Source organism: Platichthys flesus, chromosome 22 (genome assembly GCF_949316205.1).
Source record: "Platichthys flesus chromosome 22, fPlaFle2.1, whole genome shotgun sequence".
NCBI classification, from domain to species: Eukaryota; Metazoa; Chordata; class Actinopteri; order Pleuronectiformes; family Pleuronectidae; genus Platichthys; species Platichthys flesus.
The window spans coordinates 7,263,613-7,288,355 of NC_084966.1; the positions used below are offsets into that span (position 1 = coordinate 7,263,613).

The 24,743-nt window shown below is 44.6% G+C and overlaps 2 protein-coding genes across 2 annotated transcripts; one reads left to right on the forward strand and one right to left on the reverse strand.

Moving 5' to 3' along the window:
• Positions 1-466: 466 nt before the first annotated feature.
• Positions 467-16,710, forward strand: tmem198b (transmembrane protein 198b). The gene is made up of 5 exons (XM_062380818.1): positions 467-1,027; positions 12,789-13,070; positions 13,161-13,742; positions 13,872-14,071; positions 14,166-16,710. Exons 2-5 carry the CDS (start codon positions 12,914-12,916, stop codon positions 14,316-14,318), a joined length of 1,092 nt encoding a protein of 363 aa, XP_062236802.1. The 5' UTR covers positions 467-1,027; positions 12,789-12,913; the 3' UTR covers positions 14,319-16,710.
• A 781-nt stretch (positions 16,711-17,491) lies between these two features.
• On the reverse strand, positions 17,492-24,548 carry LOC133933656 (desmin-like). The gene is made up of 9 exons (XM_062380816.1): positions 23,804-24,548; positions 20,817-20,877; positions 20,464-20,559; positions 19,825-19,986; positions 19,499-19,624; positions 19,186-19,406; positions 18,915-18,958; positions 18,645-18,733; positions 17,492-17,658 (listed from the first exon to the last, which is right to left on the reverse strand). The coding sequence occupies exons 1-9, from the start codon at positions 24,376-24,378 to the stop codon at positions 17,617-17,619; spliced, it is 1,416 nt and encodes a 471-aa protein (XP_062236800.1). The 5' UTR covers positions 24,379-24,548; the 3' UTR covers positions 17,492-17,616.
• Between the last annotated feature and the right edge of the window lie 195 nt (positions 24,549-24,743).

The window sequence follows — 24,743 nt, forward strand, 5'->3', positions numbered from 1 at the left end:
ATCAATGTGCCTGATTGTTTACTTAATTAAAACTAATATTTCATTGTACTTTATTATGAGGTAGGTTTCGTCCTTAACATCTTAATCTGCACAGTAGGGGAATGCAACTCCATTTACTCAAATACAACAAGTGTGTACAATTTTGAGGGGAAATTAACATGTTATGTTTCATACCACATCAATCAAAGTTTGTGTTAGGGTCACTAACCCCTCCAGATGGATTTGAATTAATTAATAAATAAGTCATTTTACTTTTATGAACAATCAAATTGACAGTAGGAATGTAGGTGCAATATTTTTTAACAACAATCAATCAATTACTGGTAAAATGACTAAAATAAATCATTCAGAACCCTTCAAAATCCTTGGTAACAAACCACCGCGTCGTTTAATTAGAATTATAAGAACAGTAACACAACTGTAAGAATAAAATTATTATAAAATGTGCCTCCGTGTGAAAGGATAAAGATGAATGTAGAAAACGTATTAAAGATATTTCAAAGCTAATTTAATCAGTGATTATTCCAATATTTAAATTGATAATACCCCAGTTTTTTTGCTCTGAGGGTTCATTTAAACCTCAGCCTGGAGGAGGCGCTGCTGGCGACTCTCCTGACTTTCTTTTTCTCCTCTCAGTACGATGAGTAAATGTGATGCAGGCTTGAACAAGTGGGGGCGCGTCATCTTTTGCAGAGGAGGGAGGCCACCTTCCTCACCCGACGCAACGGGACGCGCCACGTTCATGTGAGAGGCTCAGTTTCCTCCATCCCTCCATCCATCCCTCCATCCTGGATGGTGCACACACACATTCCTCTTTCTCCATCCATGGAGGAGCAGTGAGGTCGGGATCCACCGGGCTGCAGCCGGGGATAGACGCAGCTCTCCACACCGACGGGGAAGCACCCAGGCCGGGGGAAGGAAGAAGAAGGACTCGTCTGCAAAATGGTCGGTGTTTGTGGATCAGGAGGCGGCTGCAGTTGCCATCATGTGAGCGCGGACGAGGCGCGTAAAGCCGCCGGGGATGATGGTGAGTGTTGGATCGTTGTGCACGGTGCACGCGTCTCTTTTGTTTTCAGTCTCACGCAAACACACACACACACACACACACACATACACACCTGCTGTCAAACCCCGTGGAACCTGTGAGTTTTAATGGAAATTCAACTGGAGGGCTGTGGTCTGAATCGAGGTCACCGAGCTGCATGTGATGGAGGCGGAGGTCTGACCCAGATGGCCGCATCAGGGTCGATCATTCACTCGGTTTCATTGGATGAATGGATGGATGGATGGATGGATGAATGGATGGATGGATGGATGGATGGATGGATGCTGTGACAAGAGGGTCGAGTGTTTGTCTGGTATGTCTAGTCCAGTGGTGGAGTTTGAGCTCTCCCAGGGGTCCCTGAAGGTGTCTCAAACAACCCAATCAGGTCTAATCTCAGTTTCAATTACAGGCCATTATCCGTTATTAATTCAACCCTGGTTAAGTGTGGTATTAAGAGTCCTTTTAAACACTTACTTACTCATAATAAATAGCTTAAAAACATTGACAATGGTAGAAAACGGAAGGGCATCAAAACAAAGGACATGATGTCATGATGATTGCCTGAATACAATAATACATTGGCACAATAACTGTTATTGAGTAGTTGGTTTGTGTGGCAAACTAATCTTCTGTACTGATGTTCATAACTCGTCTGTTTTAGTGTTTCTCCTTCAGTCTCGCAGAATAAGCAAATATCAAAATCCGTAAATCATGATTTTATTGTTTTATTGTGCACTTCTTTACAACATAATTCTTTCATTTTGTTGGGAGTAGAAACCATGTTGTTCTGCTATTAATAAGACAATAACTGCAGCCGATAAGACAATCAACAGGAATCAACCAATGAAAAATGCTAATGGTTCCATCTTATCAAATTTGAAGATTTGCTGTTATATGATTTAGAAATGGAATCAATTTGTGTTTAGGAATGTCTGTTGGATAAATTAAGTCATTTGCACCAGGCACTGTGGACGCTTACAGTCTACTTGATCACAAAAATCTCAATTCGGAATGTTGTGGGAACTGGTCTTCGAAAGTGGTCTTTGACTTGTGACCTCGGCTGTGGAGGTCCCTGTCATGTAACCAGTTTGAGACTTTTTCCATGTGACAGGAGCCATTTTCCTGCAGGAAGAAATCCCTTGGTATTAAAGGGGCCTACAGTGTGTCAAGAAAACAAACTGCATACTCCCATTACCCCACCAGGAAGGAGGCATCCATGCATTAATGCTGCTATGCCACACTGAGCACCTTGTCGTAGGTTCCCGCACTCCTGTTCGAGGATCATAAGTTCCGTGATGGATTGTAGGGGTGGAGGAGGTCAGATAGGTACCGGAGGGCCAGGATGTGAAGGGATTTGTAGGTGAGGAGGAGGACTTTGTACTTCATGCATGACTTGAGCCGAAGCCTGTGAAGATGGAGCCGGGTGGGGGTTGATGTGCCAGGCTGAGGTCACATTTTGTGATGTTTGACGTGAACTGAAGCTCCTGACCAGCATCTGCAGGATATCCATGCCCCAGACTCCTGCCACGTGATCCGCCGACTGGATAATTGCATCTATAATGGAGTGTTCCTAATAAAGTGCTCAATGAACAAACGTGAACAAATGCAGATGTCAGTGAACTCAAACATTGCTGGGTTTTGTTCTTGTGATGCATTCCAGCGAATCGTTTCTACCATGTTTACAAAAAAGACTTCTGTTGTCTAACCTGCTCATGTTGAGGACACTCGGAGCGGCATTCTGGGTAATGGCGGGACGTCGCCAAAGAGGAGCATGCGAGGCAGATTAGAGGAAAAGTGGAAGATGGCGTTTGATCACGAATCACAACCCGTGATTTGTTTTGAACTTGGCAGACTGAGAAACAGTGAGGGGACACGAGGGGGGGATTTTCAGCTCGGAGCCGCCTGATAAAAAAAACGCTGCAGACTGTGAGCGGGCTCTTTGTGCATTCGCCGTGTGTCAGGCCGCTGTCATCAGCGCAGTCAGGCGGCACAGATCGAGCTCTGCAGCCCGCCGGTGGAATGAAAATGCCACAACTCGCCGCTTCGGATCCGCCAGTGGGTCAACGTCTCTGGCCTGGTGCTGCAAGCGTGCTCCCTCACCCCGACTCCCCCCTCCTCGACCTGAGCTGACGTGGAGGAGGCCGAGTTTAGTCTCTGTCTGCAGCGGCTTCACCACGATCTGATACACAGCAGCTCCAGCTCTTTGTTTTCCAGCGTCTCTGTACGCTTTTACACACTTTGTATGAGACAGAGCTGCACTTTGTTTTCTGGTTGTTTCCTGCTGTCTGTCCCACTCGACAGACACTTGATTTGACTTTATGGCCGAAGGTCAAGGTCACGTTGACCTCACAACACCTTATTTGTTGTGACAAATGACCCTTACCAATACCTGATATTAAGTCTTTAAATATTCACCATGCATATTAAGTCTGAACCAAAGACGTACGATGCGTCGCTCCACTTCCTCCCACGATCCAAAAATGAAGCCAAAATATCTCTGATACGAACACCGCCATATTGCGCAGTTGGTATACCTCTTTATATAAATTTTAAGGTCTGTACACACATCAATTAAACTACAACTTATTGCAGTTGTAGTTTTTTGACATGAGGTTGTGTTCTCGTGTTGCATTTCATTTCCATGTTGCGTATCCTAGCAGCAAACGCAGAACCGTGAGAAGCTGTGGGAACGCTCAGGTCAGCGATCCCTCCGAGGCGTTCAGGGTCCAGCGGTGTTGACAGATCTCACCGGCTCCAGCTAATTACTGGTGTCAAACAGTGAGCCGAGGCCTGCAGGCTGCTGAGGTGCCAGAGAATATGGCTAATGGTGAATATCTGTAGTATCAGAGGCGGCAAGTCAGTAATACATTAACATGAGGTAAAGCTGTAAAAAATGTAAATCCAAGAAATGCTACAGACTCCTCATTGGTCCATATATGCCCGATGTTTTCGTCCATCTAAAGCATTGGTGCATTTGAATAGTCCATTTTCCTTAGGAACCTTCCTAACTGAGTGAAATGACCTGGAAGTATTCTTTAGGGACCTTCTGTTACAAATACAGTTGGTTTAAAAAAAAAACTGCGGAGTCGGATGTTCTCCGCACCGTTGCATCCTTTCATCACTCCTTACGGCTTGTCCTTCGTGTATTTACTTGACCTTGTGACCTATTCCATCGGGGTCAGGGAACAGTGGTTAGGAATGGAGATTATTTCAAGTTTCCCGACGCAGCCCTCGAGTGTCATTGCACTTCGTCACAATAACATCGCAATATTTAGTACTGTTGTTTAAATTCATTAAATGCGAAATGAAACTGTACATATAAAACAATTGGACTGAAGTTCACCTAATGTCACCTTCCACCTCGTCCTTCCAGGGCCTCGGCTCTTGGGCATCAATACCCATAAATTGCAACATTTATCATCGATATTGATCAGATGTTCCACTGCTCTGTTGATCGTGACTCGATATTGCAGCTCGACACACATCTCGTTTAAATACCAGCTATTCGCCGGATAAAGAAATCCTATTTACTGATGTGATTAGCTGTGGCCCTGTTCTCGGGTTGAGCCATCAACCCCGGAGCGGCACAACAGAGAGGATCATGGGATCATGTGTCTATGTGTAATTAACTCTAATTGATCGGCTTCATTTGGCTTTTCAGAGCCAAACATCAGCAGAAGGTTGTTTCTGATTTGTTTGTGACACATTCTGTCAATGCCGTGAATAATTCATTCACATTGGAGACGGCTGATTAAATGAGCTTCAATACCAGTGAGGTCCTGGGGGTGATTTGGTGGTTTGAGGTTGGCGATGGATCGGTTGTCCGCGCTTTGCACTTCCTCTCCAGCACTTTGTTTGCCACTTACGGTTGCTGCCTTACTAGGAATGTTCACAAGCATCATTCTTTATGCGTTGAGCCTTTCGGTGTCAGACTCCACAGATTGGATGCTTCTCTCGCTCTGTGTTTTAGTTTCTCCTCCTCGGGAACAAACTTCATTGATATTCCCGAGGCGGCTCCCTCAGGGCGGCGGTCGGTGCTGCGGACAGGGAGGTACAAAGTGATCTGGTCGGGGAATGTGCAGTCATACTGAGCAGCTGGATGAAGAAGGCGTCTGTATTGTAAGAGGGTGGCAGTTATGTAAGAGGGACTCGTCACCAGAAAGCAGACAAACAAATGCATTTAGTTCCTAGAAGGCCAACGTGCTGCTGCAGGTCTGATGCTACCTGAGAGGAACCTGCGGGTGAAACACGATGGTCGAAAAGGACCCGGGACCCCTCGGCTCAGGGTGAAAACGCCGTCTGACACAGACAAAGGCCTCAGTGTCTTCCTCCTCCTTCACCTAGGATTCCTCCATCAACAGATTCCTCACATTCCGCCCAATCAGAGGAAGTGACAGCAGCCGCACGTGGCTTCAGAAAAGTGGAGCATCCCATTCCCATTCGCAGCCTTATGTAACCTGCTCAGCGAGCGGCAGAGGAGGTGTGAGGACGCCTCGGCCTCTTGGCGTCCTGCGGTCGTGCCTAATCCTCGCAGAGTCGTGCCGGTGTTCGTGGGTCAGAGCCAACGAGCGCTGCAAATAATCTTCATCTGGACAAATGTTGGCCCTGTTTGACAGTATTAAGGAATAACATTCTGATGGTCAGTCAGATCTGGATTTTGAAACCAGGGGCTTTTATTCAGTTCTGAAAACACGTCCCCAGCTTCTGACTGACACACGGTAACAGCCACATATATTTTTAAAGACCGTAAATTGAATTTCGATTTTTAGTCGGATGGAAAAAGCACTTTTCTGTTCTTTTTATGTTTTTCTGGTCCCAGAGGTATTTCTCTCTCTCTCTCTTTTTTAAACAGAAATGAGCAGAAAGACTCTTGATCTATCTGCTTATCTATCTAAACAGTTACACAATATTCTTCCTGTGCTTTCTAAATATATTGTAATTCTGCTTGATTTGCTAATAGAAAGGAAAAACAGCAATGTGAAAAAAAGAACTGGGGCAACCTCGTTGTGGAACTTCCTTTAAAAAGACGAACGAACAAGCGAGGAGGAGAAGAATTTGCATTTATTTCTTGCTGCTATTGTCTTTTGTTACGCGACTAAATTGCGATACAGCACGAGAAACATTCAATGATTGCTAGTAGAATTTACTGTGTCTTTCTTTGACGAGAGGATGAACGCAAAATATGTGACTGATGCTTTTTTATGAATTGGTTTTTATTCCCAACACTCCTCCGTCGCAACGTCAACATTGTCGAGAGCTGTCCTCTCCTGTCCTGTCATGTCCTGACCCATCTGACCTGCCTTTTGTTTCTGTCTGACTGAGACACATCACACACACACACACACACACACACACACACACATGAATGCTCAAAGCACATGTCAAGATCCTGCTGCCATCCGCCACATCCTCTTCCCACGCAGTCACGTTTCCAAAGCAACCCCATCCACTGTTGATTGGCATGTGCAGAGGGATGGCGGTTGGCGTGCCAGGTTATCGGCAGGGGCGACTGACGACAGCAGTCCCTCTCTCTCTCTCTCTCTCTCCCTCTCCCCCGGAAGAAGACATGTACACCGGCGACACATTTGGTCTTCCTTCCGCTGCGAGCGACAGGACATCGGCAGCTCGCTCTGAGCTCATCGAAGAAGCGTCCCCTTGTTTTTGGCAGCTCGCCCACCAGCCTGTTACCTTTGGACGGCTCATGCATGACGCTGGGAGACAGAGAGAGGTCTGTCGCTCTGCGTCATGTGTTCCGGCTCATTTTCTCATTAAACCGCCACCGGTCGCACAAACACCCCCACACACATTCGCAAAACGAGGGGTAGAGGCTCCGGATGGGCACATGCCGCTGCCTCGGTCAGACGGGCAGATTTCTCAGGTCAGTGATGGAGCGTGGAGGTGGTTGAGCTTAATGACTTAACATCACAGTTTACTTTGGTCACCAAGTCTTTAAGATAGTGGGTAAACTGGGATACTCTGGATGTAGGGCTGGGAAATACTTTAACGTAATGCTCTAAATATCATTTTAATTAGCTTGTGTGTGAGTTATATTAATGTGATTTTGCACTTTGATATCCGACTTTTATGTATGTGCTCATGAATGAAATGAGTCATATTTTGTGTGAGATGCTTTTACAGATTGTTCAATCTGCTGATAAGATTCTCATTTATTGTTTTTGGTCTATACAATATCAAAACAGGGCTATAAACAATCTAGTTTCCAAGTCAACTGGAGGTGATTGTTACTTTAAGAGGTTTTAAGAAGCAGTACTTGATTACTTTCTCACTCATGTAACCTGGGGAAAATTGTTTATATAAAGGTATCCGCCACAACCTTCTTTTTAAATTCTAAAGGAGCCGTCTTTTATTTTCCGAACACGAGCAGAGTTTATTTTCATTCATCCGTGCACCTGCAGTCTTTTCTCCCATGTTGCACCTGTTCGTAAACACACGGAGCTTTGTGCCTGTGATTTAATGGTTTTGAATCACTGGGAATCGTTGCCAATGCAAAGTGATCTGGAAAGCAGCCGAAGCGCAGAGAGCAATGCGTACGCCGTTACGTAACGTAGCATCTTTCTTTTCTTTTCTTTCCCCTTCTCTTTCATTTTTATCTCCCCTTCTCAGTTTTACCCCCCCCCCCCCGCCTAAGAGCTGAGCTGTTGTCAGTTTACTTTTCAAGTTATTTATCGAGGTGTCAGTTTATTTAGAGTTAGTGTTGGCTGGTGTTAGAGGTTAGGAGTGTCTTCCTTTCCTCCCTCCCTCCTCTCTTCTTTTCTTCTTTTATTCTAATCCCTTCCTGTCATCCTACTGCCTTTTATTTCCTACACCATTTAAGTTCATCTAATCCATTCTTCCTCTATGTTGTTGGCGTTTTCAACCTGTTGCAACCTGTTGGATGACACATGGACGGATGTTATATATTTATTGCGTTTCCCAAATGTGCTCATATGTGAAAGTTTTCAAATCTGCAGATTTACTCTTATGTGTTAATAGTAGAGAGTTTTTATGATTCCAAGGTGGAAGTTGGACTAGAGAAGTTTGGAGGTAAAGAAGTTGAGGTGACTTCCCAAAGCAATTTGTGATTCGGATTTGGCTCTTTTCCAAGGTCACGGTGGCTTCACAAAACATATTTTTGGCCCATTTGAACACAAGATCTGTGACTGAGTCTGGCTTCAGGGAATTTCTTCAAATTCAGTTATCATAAACCGCAGCTCCATTGAGTTATCCTGTAGTTCTAGACTTCCTGTCTAGACTACCCTAAGTAACAAGAAACGATCAATTATTCCCAACCTTTTCGTATTGATTGTGTTATTTCTTGAGCAGGGAAATAAAGATCATGGTTGCATTATTCCTTGCGAAGACTCTTTCTGACATTGGCCAAACGTCATGAGTGAACATGGAAAACATATGTTTGGCCAGACAGTCGCTGATGAGATCTCAGGGGTTTGTATCCCATGCTCCCATTGGCTGAAGCTGACCCTCCGACTCCCGGGATTAACACAGCTGGGTGTCGGACACACGCAAACACTACTGAAACACCACACTGCAAAAACTGTTGGTAGTTTTCAGATGAAATGGACTTGTAGCTTAAATTTATATCTTTTCATGTTGTTCAAGGAAGTAGCTTTATAAATAAATACAGCCAATTTATGAGAAGAATTATTGAAAATATACAGATTATAACTTGAAAGTATGGCAGCACAAAACCTGTGAAGTTGGTGAATATGTTTCTTGCTCTTTGTGTCTCTGTAGAGAAGCTTGAAACAGACGCAGAGGAGGAGAGATCGGAACAAAAATATATTTTTGTTGAATAAACACGTCGTGAAGCAGATTTCATGAGTCACAGGGTTATGAAACCTACACAGAAAATACTGCGGCGTTAAAAAACTGAGACGAGAGAGATCCTCAAAGTGAGACAGAAAACGACACATCTCAGATGAGGTCTTAATCTACAGTCGAGGTTAAAGAGAGGGAGGAAGGAATTCTTTTAACGCTTCAACCCGTTTGAAGAAATGATCAGACCCAAACGTCTCTGTCGGTCGTAGCTCATTAGGATGCAAAGTGAATCATGACGCCCACCTTTGTTGTGCAGCAAAAACAGAAATCCTTATTTTTTACTCCTATCGAATGAATGTTAACTCAGTGGAGTTTTAAAATGTTCCAAGCTGAGTATGAGATGGGCTGTAGATAAAGCTGGACGACGTGTCTCTGCTTCCTCCTGCCAAAAATAACACTTGAATGTACATCAGTTTGATAAGAGCTGCTTAAATTGACAGAAACAATTTTTTAAGAAAATTGTATTTGTCTTGTTTGACTTTCATATGTGGTCCATGTCCCATCCACCACCATGGAGGAGTCTTGGTTAATGGCTGCAGTTGGCCATCAGGAGGTGACCAGCACTGAGGCTGCAGGAAGTTGAGGATGTAGACATGGACTTAGAGTTGATTTGCATTGGATATAACAGAAGTTGACGCCCTTGTCTTCTCCTATTTCTTGTGTTTGTCAGTTTCGGTGGGAGCTTCCTCTTTATTTCCCATCATCTGTCGGATCTTCTGTGACAAAACACAGCATTTGAAATCGCCTCACAAGTGCTGAGCGGCACAGTTTCCTGCAGGCGTTTGAACACATCATCCAAAAACACTTTGCTGTCAGCGCCTTCACCAAGAAACACGATTCTCCCAACGTGCCATTGTGAAATTTATTATTCTTTTAAAACCAGTCAGCAGTCACTTTTATGCCAGATCTACCCGGTTGGAATTAAGGGCGAAAACTTAAGGGAAGTAAAAGGAGCTGAGCTGTTGTCGGGACTCCAGGGTGCAGGTCAGACCTGATGCAGCGTGTTGCTCCTCAGCCATGCGGTGTACTCTGTGTATTAATAGACCCAGTTTCCTTTATTCATGAAAAAAGCTTTGCTGTCTTCCCATCCCCGCCGCCGCTGATGATGTCAGAGTTGAAAGTGCCTGCACATCTGTGTCAGTGTGTCTGGGTCTTATCGAGTGAGCCACAAACAGTTTGAACCCTTTTAAACTGCCTTTTCCTTCCGTTTTGTTTTTGTCTAGACTTGGAACTGATTGTTTGGAGAGGTTTTCCCTGCTGAGCCAATAAGGGGAGTGGGATCGATCCCAGTTTGCGACGTGAAATACTTTAATTACACAGAGACAAGGAGGCTCTTCAAACCAAATTCAGATGATCTGATGCTCAGTTTCTCCAGCCACAAGACGGATGCATTCAGTCGCCATCTTTTCCCGTTGATCCAGAAGCTGAGGAGTCAATATTTATCATATCAATAAAGGAACCTGTTGATTTATCCCTTATTATTTCTGGAACCGAGCTGCATCCGTCTCACGCACAGTTGCAAACCACTTGCTTAACAGAGTAACTTGTATCACAATCGGTTCCTCATTTTCCCATGGACTTTTGTGTGAAGCTCTTTGTAACCTTGTTTAGATAAGTGCTATACAAATAATGTTATTGTTATTATTACTGGCACGTGTAGATCACTTGTGCAATCATTTTTAAAACGTGTTTTTAACTACCTTTTTAACTCAACTTATTTTTAATTCATCCTACTTTTTTCATTTTCATAACTTCACTGATTTGATTATTTTAACTTAATAAACATTCTGAAAACTTCAGTGTGGATATTATCAACATTCGTCGAGATGTGTAATGAGGTTGGTGTGTGTGTGTGTGTGTGTGTGTGTGTGTGTGTGTGTGTGTGTGTGTGTGTGTGTGTGTGTGTGTGTGTGTGTGTGTGTGTGTGTGTGTGTGTGTGTGTGTGTGTGTGTGTGTGTGTGTGTGTGTGTGTGTGTGTGTGTGTGTGTGTGTGTGTGTGTGTGTCATTAACACTATGATTTGATTTAGATCTGAGAGGAGCGTTGCTATAGTAGGAGAACCTGCTTTTATAACACACACATTCATATGAATACATTCATAGAGGGAACAGGCAAGGTCATTGATTGGCTCTTACACTGTTGCTATGGGAGTTTAAGCTCCTCTTCCATTGGCCGAGACCCGGACCAGGCCAGACTACCGGCTGCCTGTCAGTATGCAGAGGTTGTCACGGCAACAGACAGGAAGCGGGGTAACAGGAGGAGAGTGTTGTTGTTGCTGCGGATTGCCGAGGAAGAAGCTCCACTCTTGTTTATTTTGTCTGTCTCTGTGTGTGTGTCTGTGTGTGTGTTTTTTCTAACAGAGGATGATCCGTCTGCAAACATAAGAACTGCACATTTTGATCTGGGGGAGTAGGAAACAGCTTAATTCTGCAGCACACACACACGCACGCGCCTACGCACACGTGCACGCACACAAACAGGGTCACCCAGTTGTAACCTACTAATCCTCCACAGAAAGATGATTATTAATATGACATGTTTGGATGAATATGGGGATTTAAATGTTTATAGAGTGTGTGTGGGTGTGGTGATTGTGAGTGTGTTTCTTTTTGCAGGCTATTTTAGACTGTGTGTCTGGGTTAAGGACATTTTGGGCTTGTATCATTCATCCCTGACTGTTTCTGTTATCGCTCATTTCCAATGCAGCAGCACCTCGATGTCAGAAACACACACACACACACAAACACTTGCTTTAGTCGTAATTAAGGCCAATCTATAGGCTTTCATCAACCTTTTTGTGGTGGATCTTTCACCGTCAAAGTGCGGCGGACTTTTTCCCGGCTCGAGGTCACGACCCTAACCCTAACCCTGCAGGAAAGGGAGACGCCAGACATGCTTGTTCTTTCAGACCAGTTTCAACCTCCTGCATGACCCAAACAAATATTAATGTACTCCTTACTGACCAAACCCTCGAGGGGGGTAATTAAGTAGAGGCTGAGGGGGGGGGATGAAAGTGAAGAGGTGCTGAAGGGAGGTAGTGTAGGAAGGATTCAGGACGCAAAAGGGGGACAGAGGAAAGTAGGAAGGGTCAGGGGATCTCATGAATATCGTAGACTCCAGACAGATGTTGCGTAAGCACCCCTGACCCAGAAATGTTCCCCAGTTGGACTGAGCTCACCCCGAGATGGAGAGAACAAAAGCAACCGCAGGGGGAGGAGGTGTGGGAATGAGGGGACAAAGTTTTTTTTCCTGCTTCAGTTCTGAAAATGATCAATTCTTCTCCCTTTTAATTGCACTCGCTGAAACTTTCCTACATTTTCTGCACTTTTACTCCTCATCAGTGTTTCTAGAGCTCATGAAAATCGGATTTCTTTTTATATTGATATTTGGTTTATAGGTCACAGTTCAGATATAAGTAGTTTGTCATCATACTAGTCTAAAAGGAAGTTTACATACATCATCACTATCAACGTCCTCCCCTTCAACCCAGGCTCTGATTGCCCTCGTCGACCCTGCTCCAACACCCGCTGTCATCTGAGCTATTATTATCCACCAATACTGCCAGGCGGGGGGAAGCCAAACTGTGTGCATGTTTGTGTGTGTGTGTGGACACCAAGCAAAAATCAGGTTTTAATACTGCTTCAAATTTGAAAGCCACTTTGGCGCTGAGGTTGATCCTTTTGGATCATGCCGGTGGTTTTGCATTGGTTTATCTCATTATATTGAAATCGATTAGACTTGGTCTGCATTTTTACAATCATATAGTAAAAAACCCACCAGTTTTCGGTATGATTTCTGTTAATCAACATGCAATAATCACTTACATTGAACAGATTTTGGCCCTTTAATTAAAATAAAACTTGTTTGTCTAACTTTTGTCGTCATCGCCTCTCTTTTTCTATCCACAGATAAAACCATGCACCTGGGCAGTGTTCCATAGCCTCCCCTGCCCCACGCCTCCCACCTGATCACCTCTTCTCCACCATCTCTCCTCTTTACCTCCATCTTCCTCACCTCCCTCCCTCTCCTCGCCATGTCGACCACCCTGGATCCGCTGCTGGACCAGCCCTTCCAGAAGCTGAGCCCCGAGCTGCTCGATGGCTGCGAGGACACCGCCGGCCGCTACAAGGTGGTCCCCTGTGTTGTCTGCTCAATGTGCTGTCTTTTCGGCATCATTTACTGCTTCTTTGGTGAGTTGGAAAGTTTAACTGGAACATTCCTCAAAGTTTGACCCACCGCCTCAGAAATGTTGCGTCATACGTTTCCTCCTCTCCTTTCAGGCTATCGCTGCTTCAAAGCCGTGATGTTCCTGACGGGCCTGATGTTCGGCTCTGTCGTCATCTTCATGCTCTGCTACAAGGAGCGCGTGCTGGACACCCAGCTGAGCGTGGAGGCCTCGGTGGGCATCGGCCTGGGCATCGGCACGCTCTGCGGCCTGGTCACCATGCTGGTCCGCAGCGTAGGCCTCTTTATGGTGGGCCTGCTGCTGGGCTTGCTGGTAGCTGTGGCCACCCTGGTGGGCCTGGAGGAGCTGTCCGACAGCCCGCCGCGTTCCGTCTGGGTGCCCCTTGGCGTGCTGCTTGGCCTGGGCATGCTGTTCGCCGTGCTCACCCTGCAGTGGCAGCGTCTCTTTACCACGCTGTCGACCGCGATGTTCGGTGCAGCAGTGATCACGGTGGCGTTGGACTACTTCGTAGAGCTCTTCGCCCTGGTGCTGTACATGTACGAGCGGCTGAAAGCAGCACCTGGCAAACCTGTGTGCTGGCTGACGTGGGTGGTGCTCGGGGTGTGGCCTGCCCTCACCCTGCTGGGTGTCATGGTCCAGTGGAAGGTGACTGCTGAGGGATACTCCCATACCAAGGGTGAGGAAAAATCTCTTAAACCAGTTGTTTTTCTGGGCAGCCTCCATTTACTTCTTCACCACAGGTAAAGCAAAGCATCACAAAAGCCCTTAGTGTCTTCTCAACGCCCTTATCCCCTTTCCTCCACAGTGATCATCAGCCGGCAGCAGAGGAGGATGCAGGTGATGCGGATTCGTCAGCGCGACGACCGCTACCGCAGCAAGAAGAAGAAGAAGCAGCAGCACGGTGCCGCCTCCCACCATCAAAACCCGGCCAAACAAGTCACTGAGCCCGCCTACCGCCGCAAGCCAAACCCCATCCGCCGCTACGACACGGACGCCCTCTCGCCGGTGAGAAGCTTTCTCCGTTTGTTGTCTTGACTAACGAAATGCACGTTTTCTTTCCATCACTTTTTTAGTTTTAAACAAAACTGTCATTTCGCAGAGCTACATCCAGAGTTTCCGAGACCGGCAGGTGCAGGCGCAGCCCTTCCCGGGACGGCTGGTTATTGGACCCCATGCCGTGGTGGACGTGGGCTACGACCTCAGCTCCACGACACCCCTCAGCGGAGCAGCGGGACCCTCGCTCAGGGTCTGACCACTTCTCCGACTCACAGCGGCCTGAACACACCACGAACCAGGGAGACGTATGACTCTAAAATCACCACCCACCTGGGGGTAATCACGAACCACCACTAGGTTTAAATGCAAATATTCTGGGCTAAATACAATCTGGGTTTAGCCTCACTCTTAATAGGATGAAGATATGTTTAGGGCTGGATTTCCCCCCAAATGTGAACATATTTGACTCTTTATTGATTAGATGTTACGTTCTAAAGCTCCACTCCCCTTGTGTATACCTGCTGGAGCGGTCAGTGTGGTGCAGAGGTTTAATCCGACCTCCTATAGCTGTCTCTCGGTAGATTCAAATGCACAAATGCATGCATGCACTTACACACAAACACACACCGCGGATACACTCTCGAGGGGGTTGATGCTGAGACCCGCTGTAACCAGCCCCCGACCTGTATGTCACCATCTCAAGTCGAACCAGATCAGGGATCAGAGTTTGAGTGCAAACCCGCCTCAGGTTCAAACATCGGGCATCGTACGATTCAAACACAACTTTGCCCTCATTCAGCGTGCTGTTCCTTTACTGCTGCCGTCATTTCTCAGCTGATGCGGCAGAAGCAACCACGTTCCTCAGCCTGTAGGCATCTTAAACGCCCAATGAAGATTATCTATAAAAAAGGGAAGTAAGGGCCCTTGCTTTCTGTGCCATCTGGACTTAAAAAAAAATCCTCTTTCAAATGGGAAGAGACGTCTTCGCTGTCGTTTTCGAAGGAGGGAAACCCTTCATCCCCATTGGTGCTGGACGAAACACTACTTCAAGCGTCACACTTCTCCCCGGAGAGGGGGGATCTGTTTAAACGGGTGCCTTGCCCCTCCTTGGACTGTACCAATCAGTAGGAGGGGGGTTTCTGGCAGATCTCCCATCGATGGTTTGTTTTTGCATTAAATGTGATCACAGAATGATTCTTTTTTTTAAGAGGGTGGGGTGGGGGGGGGGGGGGGGGGTTAGTAGCCATGGAGTTACAACAAGCAGGGTAGACAATAATGAAGGGGAGTTGTTGCTTGCCGTCTTCACAGATGCCTGGACATACGGGGAGGATTTGCTTCCAGCTGACAGACAAAAAGCCATATTTACACTGACACCTCGTGAGATTCACACATACGGGAAAAAAAGATTATGAAGATTTTCGAGTGCAGAAAGGAACATATTTCTGTGATTAGTTTACATTTTGAATTTTATCACTGCAGTGCCAACTTGTGGCTCTCCGAGAGATTAGTTGTAGTGTTTTTATCCCGTAAGAATAGATGGAAGATAAGTTTCAGTCTTTCCACCATCTGTCGTTGTGTAAAAAGTTTCAAGCGTAGGTCTCCAAGCTCTTTCGTTGAAATTATAATAGCTATATATACGGTATGTATGCCCTATGGTGTTTGCTTGACAGAAGTAAGGGATGTAAGGTTTCATTTATTTTTCCACAATGTGTGACTGTCAGGATCAGTGCTGCAATTTGATTGGATTGTGGGCAAATACAGAAACTTGTAATAAAAAGATCCGCAGCAGGTCAAAACCGTTGTAATTGGGTAATATTATGTTTTATTCCACAATATTGTTGTAACTGTAGATGTGTTTCACTCTTTCCATCATCTGCCACCATACGAATATATCCATATTTGATAAAACAGTACTTGCAAATGTCCCAACAAAATGTGACCATATTTGTCATTGTCTTTTTTTTTTTTCAATCGTCAGATTTGCGTGATTTTTAAATCGTGATTAAAACTTTAAACGCACTTTTAATAAAACCAGACCACGCTGAGGTGTCAGTGTAATCAAGGCTCCAAGCGTCTGAAACAAAAAAACAGTGGACTAGGGGCCATACCGACTTTTTCTTGGACCAACACCCGATTGATTTTCTTCTGTTCTTGTTTCTTGACGCAACTTTTTTTTGTCAACATGTGAAAAATGTGAATACGCTGTCAGCGCCTGTTACCTTATTTAATTATTTTTTTTGTGGAAGGAAACGCAAACTAATGTGCGGGGAATGGCAGCCGGGGGGGTGAATGGACGGTCGGAAATGCATGATCTCGACCCCCATCCCCCTCCGCTCCGCCGTACTTGGCTTCGTTTTGGCTCCTCCCATCCTCGACCCCTTCATGTGCATCGATGTGAAACATGTACAGCACTTAATAATGTTTTTATTTTTTTGACCCTTTTATCATTCTCCACAGATTTATTTTTTCTCTTAGGCGTCTGATTTAATGGAGACATTTCCAGTGGGATGTATTTATTTGCTGATTTATTTATTTCTGTAATGGAGCGTGCAATGTCATCACTGTAGGCCAGTAACGCCATGCTTTTTTTAAATTGACTATTATGACTATGATTATTAAAGCATGTGTTCCTATGGGCCTGTATACCACCGCTGTGTAAGAATCATCTTTTAACACAAGGACACACACACTCGGCTCTAGCAGGAATCCACCTCATTTTTATTAGCGAATATTACTTGAAAGTCACAAGAGGACGTTGGCTTGTGCTAACAGCCCCCTCCCCTCCAGCCACTCTCTCTCTCTCTTTCTTTATCTGATTCTTTTCTACCTCACACAACCACCCCTTCCTATCTCTTCATCTCCAGACACTTTTTAATTTACTCCTCCATCTCCTCCTTTTTTTTTTTCATCTGTTTTCCCTGCATCCCCTTGATGAACACAGGCACATGCGGCCGCACCTCGTTCTCATCACTCTCCTGATTGGACGAAACTGGTGACTCTGACCTTGACAAACAGGAAACCAGAGAGCGAATCGTGTGCGGAGAGAGAATATATGAACTTACTTGCGACCCAAATGGTGTTAAGCTGAGATATTGCAGTAGAAGATTTACTCACCTGCAGTGAAATTATCAATTTTCTGTGACATTAAACACGAAATGAAAATCTTATCATGTCCTTTTTTCAGATTTTACTGCTGAAAACCAGGTCTAATATAATCTGGTTTATCAGTAAATTAAAGAAAATATGATATTAAACACAGCCTTTGCAGCCGTATAGCTACACAGATGTATGTATGCAGCTGAACTAAACCAGTAAGCACAGATAAATAGCCCCTGATAGACTTAATGATACCACCAACCTGCTTAAATTCACATATTGAATTAACTCTCAGACCATCGCTGTACATGTCATACTGATGACTTTGTGGTGTCTTGTTCCATATAGTTTTATTTGCACATCTTTTTTTTTTTGTGATCTTCATCTGTCCGTCTCAGGGAGGGACAGAATTGTGTTTTTTTTCTTTGGATTCCACTCTTCTTCGGCTCTGCAGTCGGTTACATGATGTCGTGCTGGTGCTGCGTCGACTCGCTGACGACCTGCGAGTGGGGAAACACAGCGGTCAGAGTGACAATCTTTATTGGGAAGTGCAAATCCCTTTATAATCCATAATGTGTGGCAAGTCTGAGCAGGTCTGGAGTGTGTGATGTGTTCACTAGCACAATGAAACCCAGCGAGCCGCCTGCTGCTCACAGGTGGAACTAATTCAAACTAAATGGTGATGGTGGTGAAACAGCTCCAGGAACATTTCAGGTATGTGGATCTGTTTTTCTTATCCTAGCTGCAAAAACAGTATAAGATTACAGTTGCATGTAGCACCAACTATGTGTGTTAAACAAGAAGTATGGGCTCTTAACTGTATCTCAAAGGAACTCTAAAAATATTTTACGACCAAAGACTTGTTTGTAGGTAGTTTTGTTGTCTGCTATAGTTCAGTGACGCATTTCAGAGGAATCGAGAGATTGTAAATGTTATTTAATTGTATGGGATATATATATTAGACTTTCGGTCTTTTCCCTGTAGTCTTTTCTCTATTTTGTCATATCTGCTTTATCCAATTTCTTATTTTTTGTCTGAATAATGTTAACGATGAGAATAAACTAAGAATAAAACAGATTTTTGATATCACTTATCTGAACAAGAGGCAAACATTTCTAGAAAGAAATGAAATTAAGTTGATTTATGTTAGTTTGTTTCTTGTCCTAAGAAAAAAAGGTGTTTAGGACTGAAAAGTGGATTCGAAACTTCTGGGTTTTTTCTTTCTTCATTTGCAGGAAGTGAGATTTGAAAATAACAGCATGCCATCATTCAGCACACTCAGCAGAGCTGCACGTTGGCAAAGCGTAACAGTGTCAATTTGTCACAACATGCCTGGAATGTGTGTGTTTTTTTTTCCAAGGAAACTGTGGGTGCAGTGTTTTTCCACTCGGCTGGGACATGAATATTTGCACGTCCCTTTGGCTCAACTAGTTGTTACGTTGTGTTTGTGTGTGTGTGTGTGTGTGTGTGCCTGCGCATGCTCCACCTCTCCATCTCGGGTCTCGATGGTCTTGATGAGAACAGTTTTCTTTGAATGCATCTCAGTGGAGCGCGGCTGGTGTTCAGGGCTGGTCTCTGTACAATCCGGAAAAAAAGTCATTGTTAATATCATCAGTTCTACTATTTATACAGAAATTAACCAGATCATTACCTACAATTTGGGTTTAAAGCTTATTTTTTATTCTGAGGATTTTATGATATATTCAAATATTGGTCAGACAGTGGTGCGTTCAGGTAACAGTGGATGGGATCATACCTCGGAAGCTCAGGGTGGAGTAGCTCTGCACAGGCAAGGCAATTCTGCCGGGATGGAAAAACAATATTTTCATGAATGTTGAAAATGTGAGATCAATTTTAGACTCACGTTCAATTATTATTACCATTACAAAATAAAGTGTCCTTAAAACTTAACTAAATCAAAAATATTTTAAATTTTTAAATGCAAAGTGATACTACAAAATGTTGCACACCTCGGTCGGTCGTTTTGGACCCAAGGTTTCGAATTTTCTTTTAAAAACCTGCATCACCTGCTCTCCTCTCCTTCCAGTAGCTTCCTGTAGGTGGCGATCTCCACATCCAGCGCCATCTTGATGTTGAGCAGGTCCTGGTACTCGCGGAGGTGGCGCGCCATCTCGTCCTTCATGTTGGCGATCTCCGCCTCCAGCCGGGCGATGTTGTCCTGGAAGCCGCCGGCGTCGCGTCCGTGACGCTCCTCCATGTCCCTCATCTGCCTCATCAGGGACTCGTTCTGGATTGGTGGTGAGAAGAGGTAGATCTTTACTTTGTGTGTGTGTGTTTGTGCTTATGTGTGTATGTGAGAGAGAGAGATGGGGGACGTACGGTGCCTTTGAGTGAGTCGATCTCACAGGTGTAGGATTGGATCTGGTGTCTGAACTCCATGGTCTCCTGACGGGCCATCTTCAGTGCGTCATTGTTCTTACTCACCGCCTGGTTCAGGTCAGACACCTGCAGGGTCAAAGGTCAAAGTTAATTTGCAACTGTTGCAGATGGCTGGAGCTTCTCTGACCAGTGGTCCCAGCTCAGATCCGAGGGTTTGCGATCAGGCACAAAACTGAATGGCTAAAAAGAAATCTCAACATCTGGGGCAAAGGGGAACAACTGCTGATTAAATAAACCACAATAAAACATCTGTCTCTCTCTCTCACCTTGGACTTATACCAGTCCTCGGCCTCTGAGATGTTCTTGGCGGCGATGCCTTCGTACTGTGCTCTGATGTCCCTCAGTGCCGCCGTCAGGTCCGGTTTGGACATGTCCATCTGGATTTGGACCTGAGTTTCCTGCATCTGGGTCTGCAGCTCGCGGATCTCCTGCAGGAGGAGGAGGATGAGGAGGATGAGGAGGATGAGGAAGAGGAGGAAAGGGGAGGTCAAGGGAGGGTCATAGGGTCAGGGTGTGACTACATTTGGAGAATGTTAGCAAGCAACCCTCTAACTCCACTTAGGCATCATGTAGCCATCACTTTCCTATCAATACAAACGATGCTCATTTTAGGCCTACATCTGCTGTGGGAGATTTCAGCTTTGTGCATGCTTTGTGAAACCGTATACTTTGTCAATCCCCTTGTTCTTCATCTCAACTCATACACACACACACAGAGTTATATGTAAAAACAGATGCTAACAAACATGTCAAGGTCGCTGGTACGTTTCCTACAAATGAACTCCATGTTGTTTTGTTGCCTAAATTTAATTGGTAAAATATTGTGCCTCTAAATGATGAAATAACTCATTGAAATATGACAAAAAATCTGCTGAAATATGACAAATATGAAAAAAAAAGGGAACCTCTTCGTGGATCTTCTTGAGGAAGGCGATCTCCTCCTGCAGTGTCTCGACGCGTCTCTCCAGATCCAGACGAGCCAGAGTGGCAGCGTCAACATCCTGTGCAGGTTTGGTAAATCAGTCATGTTTGCACTTGTAAATGAACAATCCAAATACTTACATCTTCTCCTGTTGCCAGATAGTCTGGAATTTGTCAGATTAATTCTATCATTGCTAGTTTTCCTTATTTTCTAAGTTACCCTCTTAACCTCAATGTACAATAAAATAGGCCTATAGTGATAAAATGTTAACTTCATGAATAAGGAAGAAATATGCGGAGTGAAGAGCCTTGTGTAGGACTTCTTCTCAGGACTCACCGCTCTGAAAGCAGCCAGGTTGTTTTCTGCGTCCTCTTTCTGGAGCATCTCCTCATGGAGTCTGGAGGAGGTGATGGAGACGTGTGAGAGAGCAAGATTAGATCAATAATTCACTGATCACCATCAGTGGCTGAGGCCATGAGTGAAAGTGCCTCCATCTCCTCCCAAGATGCTTGTATTTTTCATAATTTATTTAAGTTAGATGTTTAGAGACATTTTCCCATAGCATCCATTTCCATGGGGCAGCTCTTTCATGGAAATTCCTCCGAAATGAGCTTCTCCTTTACAGGATATTTTAAACTTAGAATCATTTTTTGGTGCCTTAATCATGTTGACACATATGTCATTAACATACTGGAATTATCCTGAAAAACACCAGTTAAATGACCTCGCTGTGACCAGTTGCAGCTACAGTACAGATTCCCATTTACAGTTCACTACCAATGCTTCATCAGATATATTTTGAAAAAAAGATTTTCCCTGTAAAACATCTGGACCGAAATGCAACAGACAAAAGCCAATAGCAATTTTTTTCATGTTACAAAAGCTCCAAAGCAAAACCAGATGCTATTGTAATCCTCTTAAGTGCTCATTTCATTTACTACACCACAAAAAGCATCTTTAAATCAAAGGTGCAGCCGCTGCATTTAACGTTAGAGAATAAAACAACCTCTGCAAAAAATCCCGACAGCAGTAAAAGAAGATAAAGCAGCAGCTACGTTTTATTTTAATTTGTTTTTAGTCAAAGTGAAATCCCACATGAGGGACCTGCCGGTGAATGTTTTGATTTTATTTGAATCGCAGTAGCTCTGTCTTCTCTCCGAATCCTTATAAAAGTGACACTTCAAATGTAAACCACAGAGAGAGAAAGAGAAAAGACAGATGATTAGAGATCCCTCAGATATGTCTGAGGACTTTCCTCTCCTTTTATAGAAGAGGACAGTGTAAACATGTGTGTGTGTGGGAGAGTGAGTGTGATGAGGTCTAACTTTGGTCAGACTCGTGCATTAACACACACACACACACACACACAATATATATTTTATATAACAAATCGCACATTCTCTTTTCTGTCTTTTGACTGAACAGATCCAGCCTTGTGTCTAGCTCAGCATCATCTTAAACCTGCTTCAAATCCAACTTCCTTTATAGGTCTAAATGTAAGCTGTGAAACGCTGAAATATTTATAGATCCAGAATTTTGAAAGAATTCACATCCTGCTACACATTTAAAAAAAACATACAATATTGCTGTAAAAAGAGTAGTAGAAGTAACACACCTCAACTTGATATATGCATTCATGTTGTATATGAATTATGTTACCGCAAATTAAACATGAAAAGAGGATTCGAGGCCTCCATATAATTCAAGTATTGCTGGAAATAGAACTTGCAGCAAGTAGAAAACTCAATTAATATGCAGAGAGGTATAATACCAGTGTATTATTTATAGTAATAGTAGTAGTAGAACTGGTAGTTAAGAATCTCTTAAATAAATACAAAGCCCAGTATTAGATTGAATGCACTTACTTATTCTCCACAATTTGTGTTTTAAACACATGTTTCTTCACCGTCATAGAAAACCGTCCCAACGCCTCTTTGCCTCTGCCGACACGCTCCAAACAAGCAAGTTCATCTATTTTTGAAACATTTTATTTGTCTCTCTCAAATTAAAATTGAATGCTGTCGTTTATATTATGTCAAGTTATTATCACCCACAGTGGGTGAGCTAAACCTCAGCTTGTTTAATTTCACCTCCCAAACATTGCACAAACAATGAGTCATCCACAATTTTCTTTTGATGTAGGAATAATTTTTCCTGAAAATAACAACTCAATTCAAACTCAAATTTAGGACCCACAGTAGTGCGCTGTGTAAAAGAAGAAATTATCTGAGGAGTGTTGTGTACACAAGCTAAAAAGTAAGTTTTTAAGTTATAAAGTTCTACAATTTGGTCTACCTCCAATGCTAAATACTGAATCAGCCAACAGCAGGCGTCTAAAGTTAATGTTGGAGTTCGTTGAGCTACATATCAATAATCGTCACAATAATCCCTCTGGAAAACATCTTCTGCCTTTTATTTGTTAAATGCACAAAACCCTGCAAAACCCCTGTCATGCCTCCTTTCAATGAAATCTGTCCTCAGGGTTTAAAACTCCTTTGCGTAACCACAACAAACAGCAGGCAACACCTCCAGCTGAGACTCACTCATCTCCCACACGGAGCAGACATGATACTGCACACCAGTTTGTGTGTCATCACATTCATCCACCCACCCCTCTATGTCTTCACCCTCATGTGGTGAAGTGTGAATCAGCAGTGATACACAGGGATGCTTCCAGGTTGGCTTGTTCAGGATTTGTTTTTCACTTTCTCTCCCCTTTTAACACACGCACATTCCATTGACTTGCATTGATTTACTGGAGAACCGGAGATTTACTCTATCCTCTTAATCTAACTTGCCCAATCCCAACCCTTAACCTTACCCTAAGCTTAAACCTAACCTACATCTAAACCTAAAACAAACCATAAAACATGTCTGCACTTTAGAGTTTCATGATTTACCTTTTTGGGACTTCCTTTGTGTCCCCGTAAGGAAGACAAGTCCCCATATTGTGACTCTGTAAACACACATGAGTAATAGCTGGACCACACACACACACACACACTCACACACACACACACACACATACATTCTGCACATGCATATGGCTGCAGAAGAACACACACTGGTAAACTTGCAACACAAGCATCATCCATTGACTTCCATTCATTGACAGCCTAACCAAAACCCTCACCATGACTTATTCATGCCTTACCTTAACCTTAACTTACACACAATTCACATCTGACCCTTAACCTTAACCAGGACCTCAGAAATTATGTTTTGCCCCATTAGAACTGGGCTCTGGTCCCCATGATGTCTACTGGTAACAAAAATGAGTTCACACCTCAAAGAAACACACACTTACTACTTGCTCCTCCCACCTGTTTTTGAGCTTGTCCAGGTCATCCACCATGTTGTCCCGCTCCACCTCCACGCGAGACCTCTGATTGGTCAGCATCTCCACCTGCCTCCTCAGCTCGCTCATCTCCTCCTCGTACAGGTCGGCGATGCGCGTGGGCTCGCGGCCGCGCAGGCGCTCCACCTCCACCGCCAGCGCCTGGTTCTGCTGCTCCAGGAAGCGCACCTTCTCGATGTAGCTGGCGAAGCGGTCGTTCAGGTGCTGCAGCTCGACCTTCTCGTTGGTCCGCGTGGTCAGGAACTCCTGGTTCAGGGCGTCGGCCAGACTGAAGTCCAGCGTCTCGCCCATGCCTGCGTGGGAGCGTGACATGGAGGCCCTCGACTGTGCCACCGGCCCGCCATAGTAGCTGGAGGAGGCACGGTAAGCGGGCGCCGACTTGTTCCGGGTCACCTCGTAGACCCTTGAGGTGGCGTAGCCCCCGGCACCACCGCTATGGCAGGTGAATGAGCGGTTGAGGGACGGTGAGGCGTAGGTGCCCTGGCCGAAGGTGCGGCGGTAGGAGGAGGCGGTCTGGGCGGAGGAGCTGTAGGAGGCCATGTTGGAGGGCGCGTTGGGCCTGGTGAGGGCTGCAGCAGAGAAGAAGCACTGAAGAAGAAGCAGCTGCCCCCAGCTATTTGTAGTTACCCCTCCCTCACTTTTCACCCCCTCCTCCTTCTCTCTTTGTCAGGTCTTTGTTTCTCTCTCTCTCGTTTTTCTTTCCGAACTTTTTCTATCTGTCACCTTTCTTTTCTCTATACCTCCTGCAACCCCCCCCCCCCACCCCTACCCCCCCCCCCCCCCCCCCCCCTTTTCATTGCACTCTCTTCATTTTCCCTTTTGGAAGATTCTATCATACCCTAGATTACATTCAATGTTTTTTTCTTCCTACGTCCAATCCCAACTAGAATGGCAGCAAGAGAATG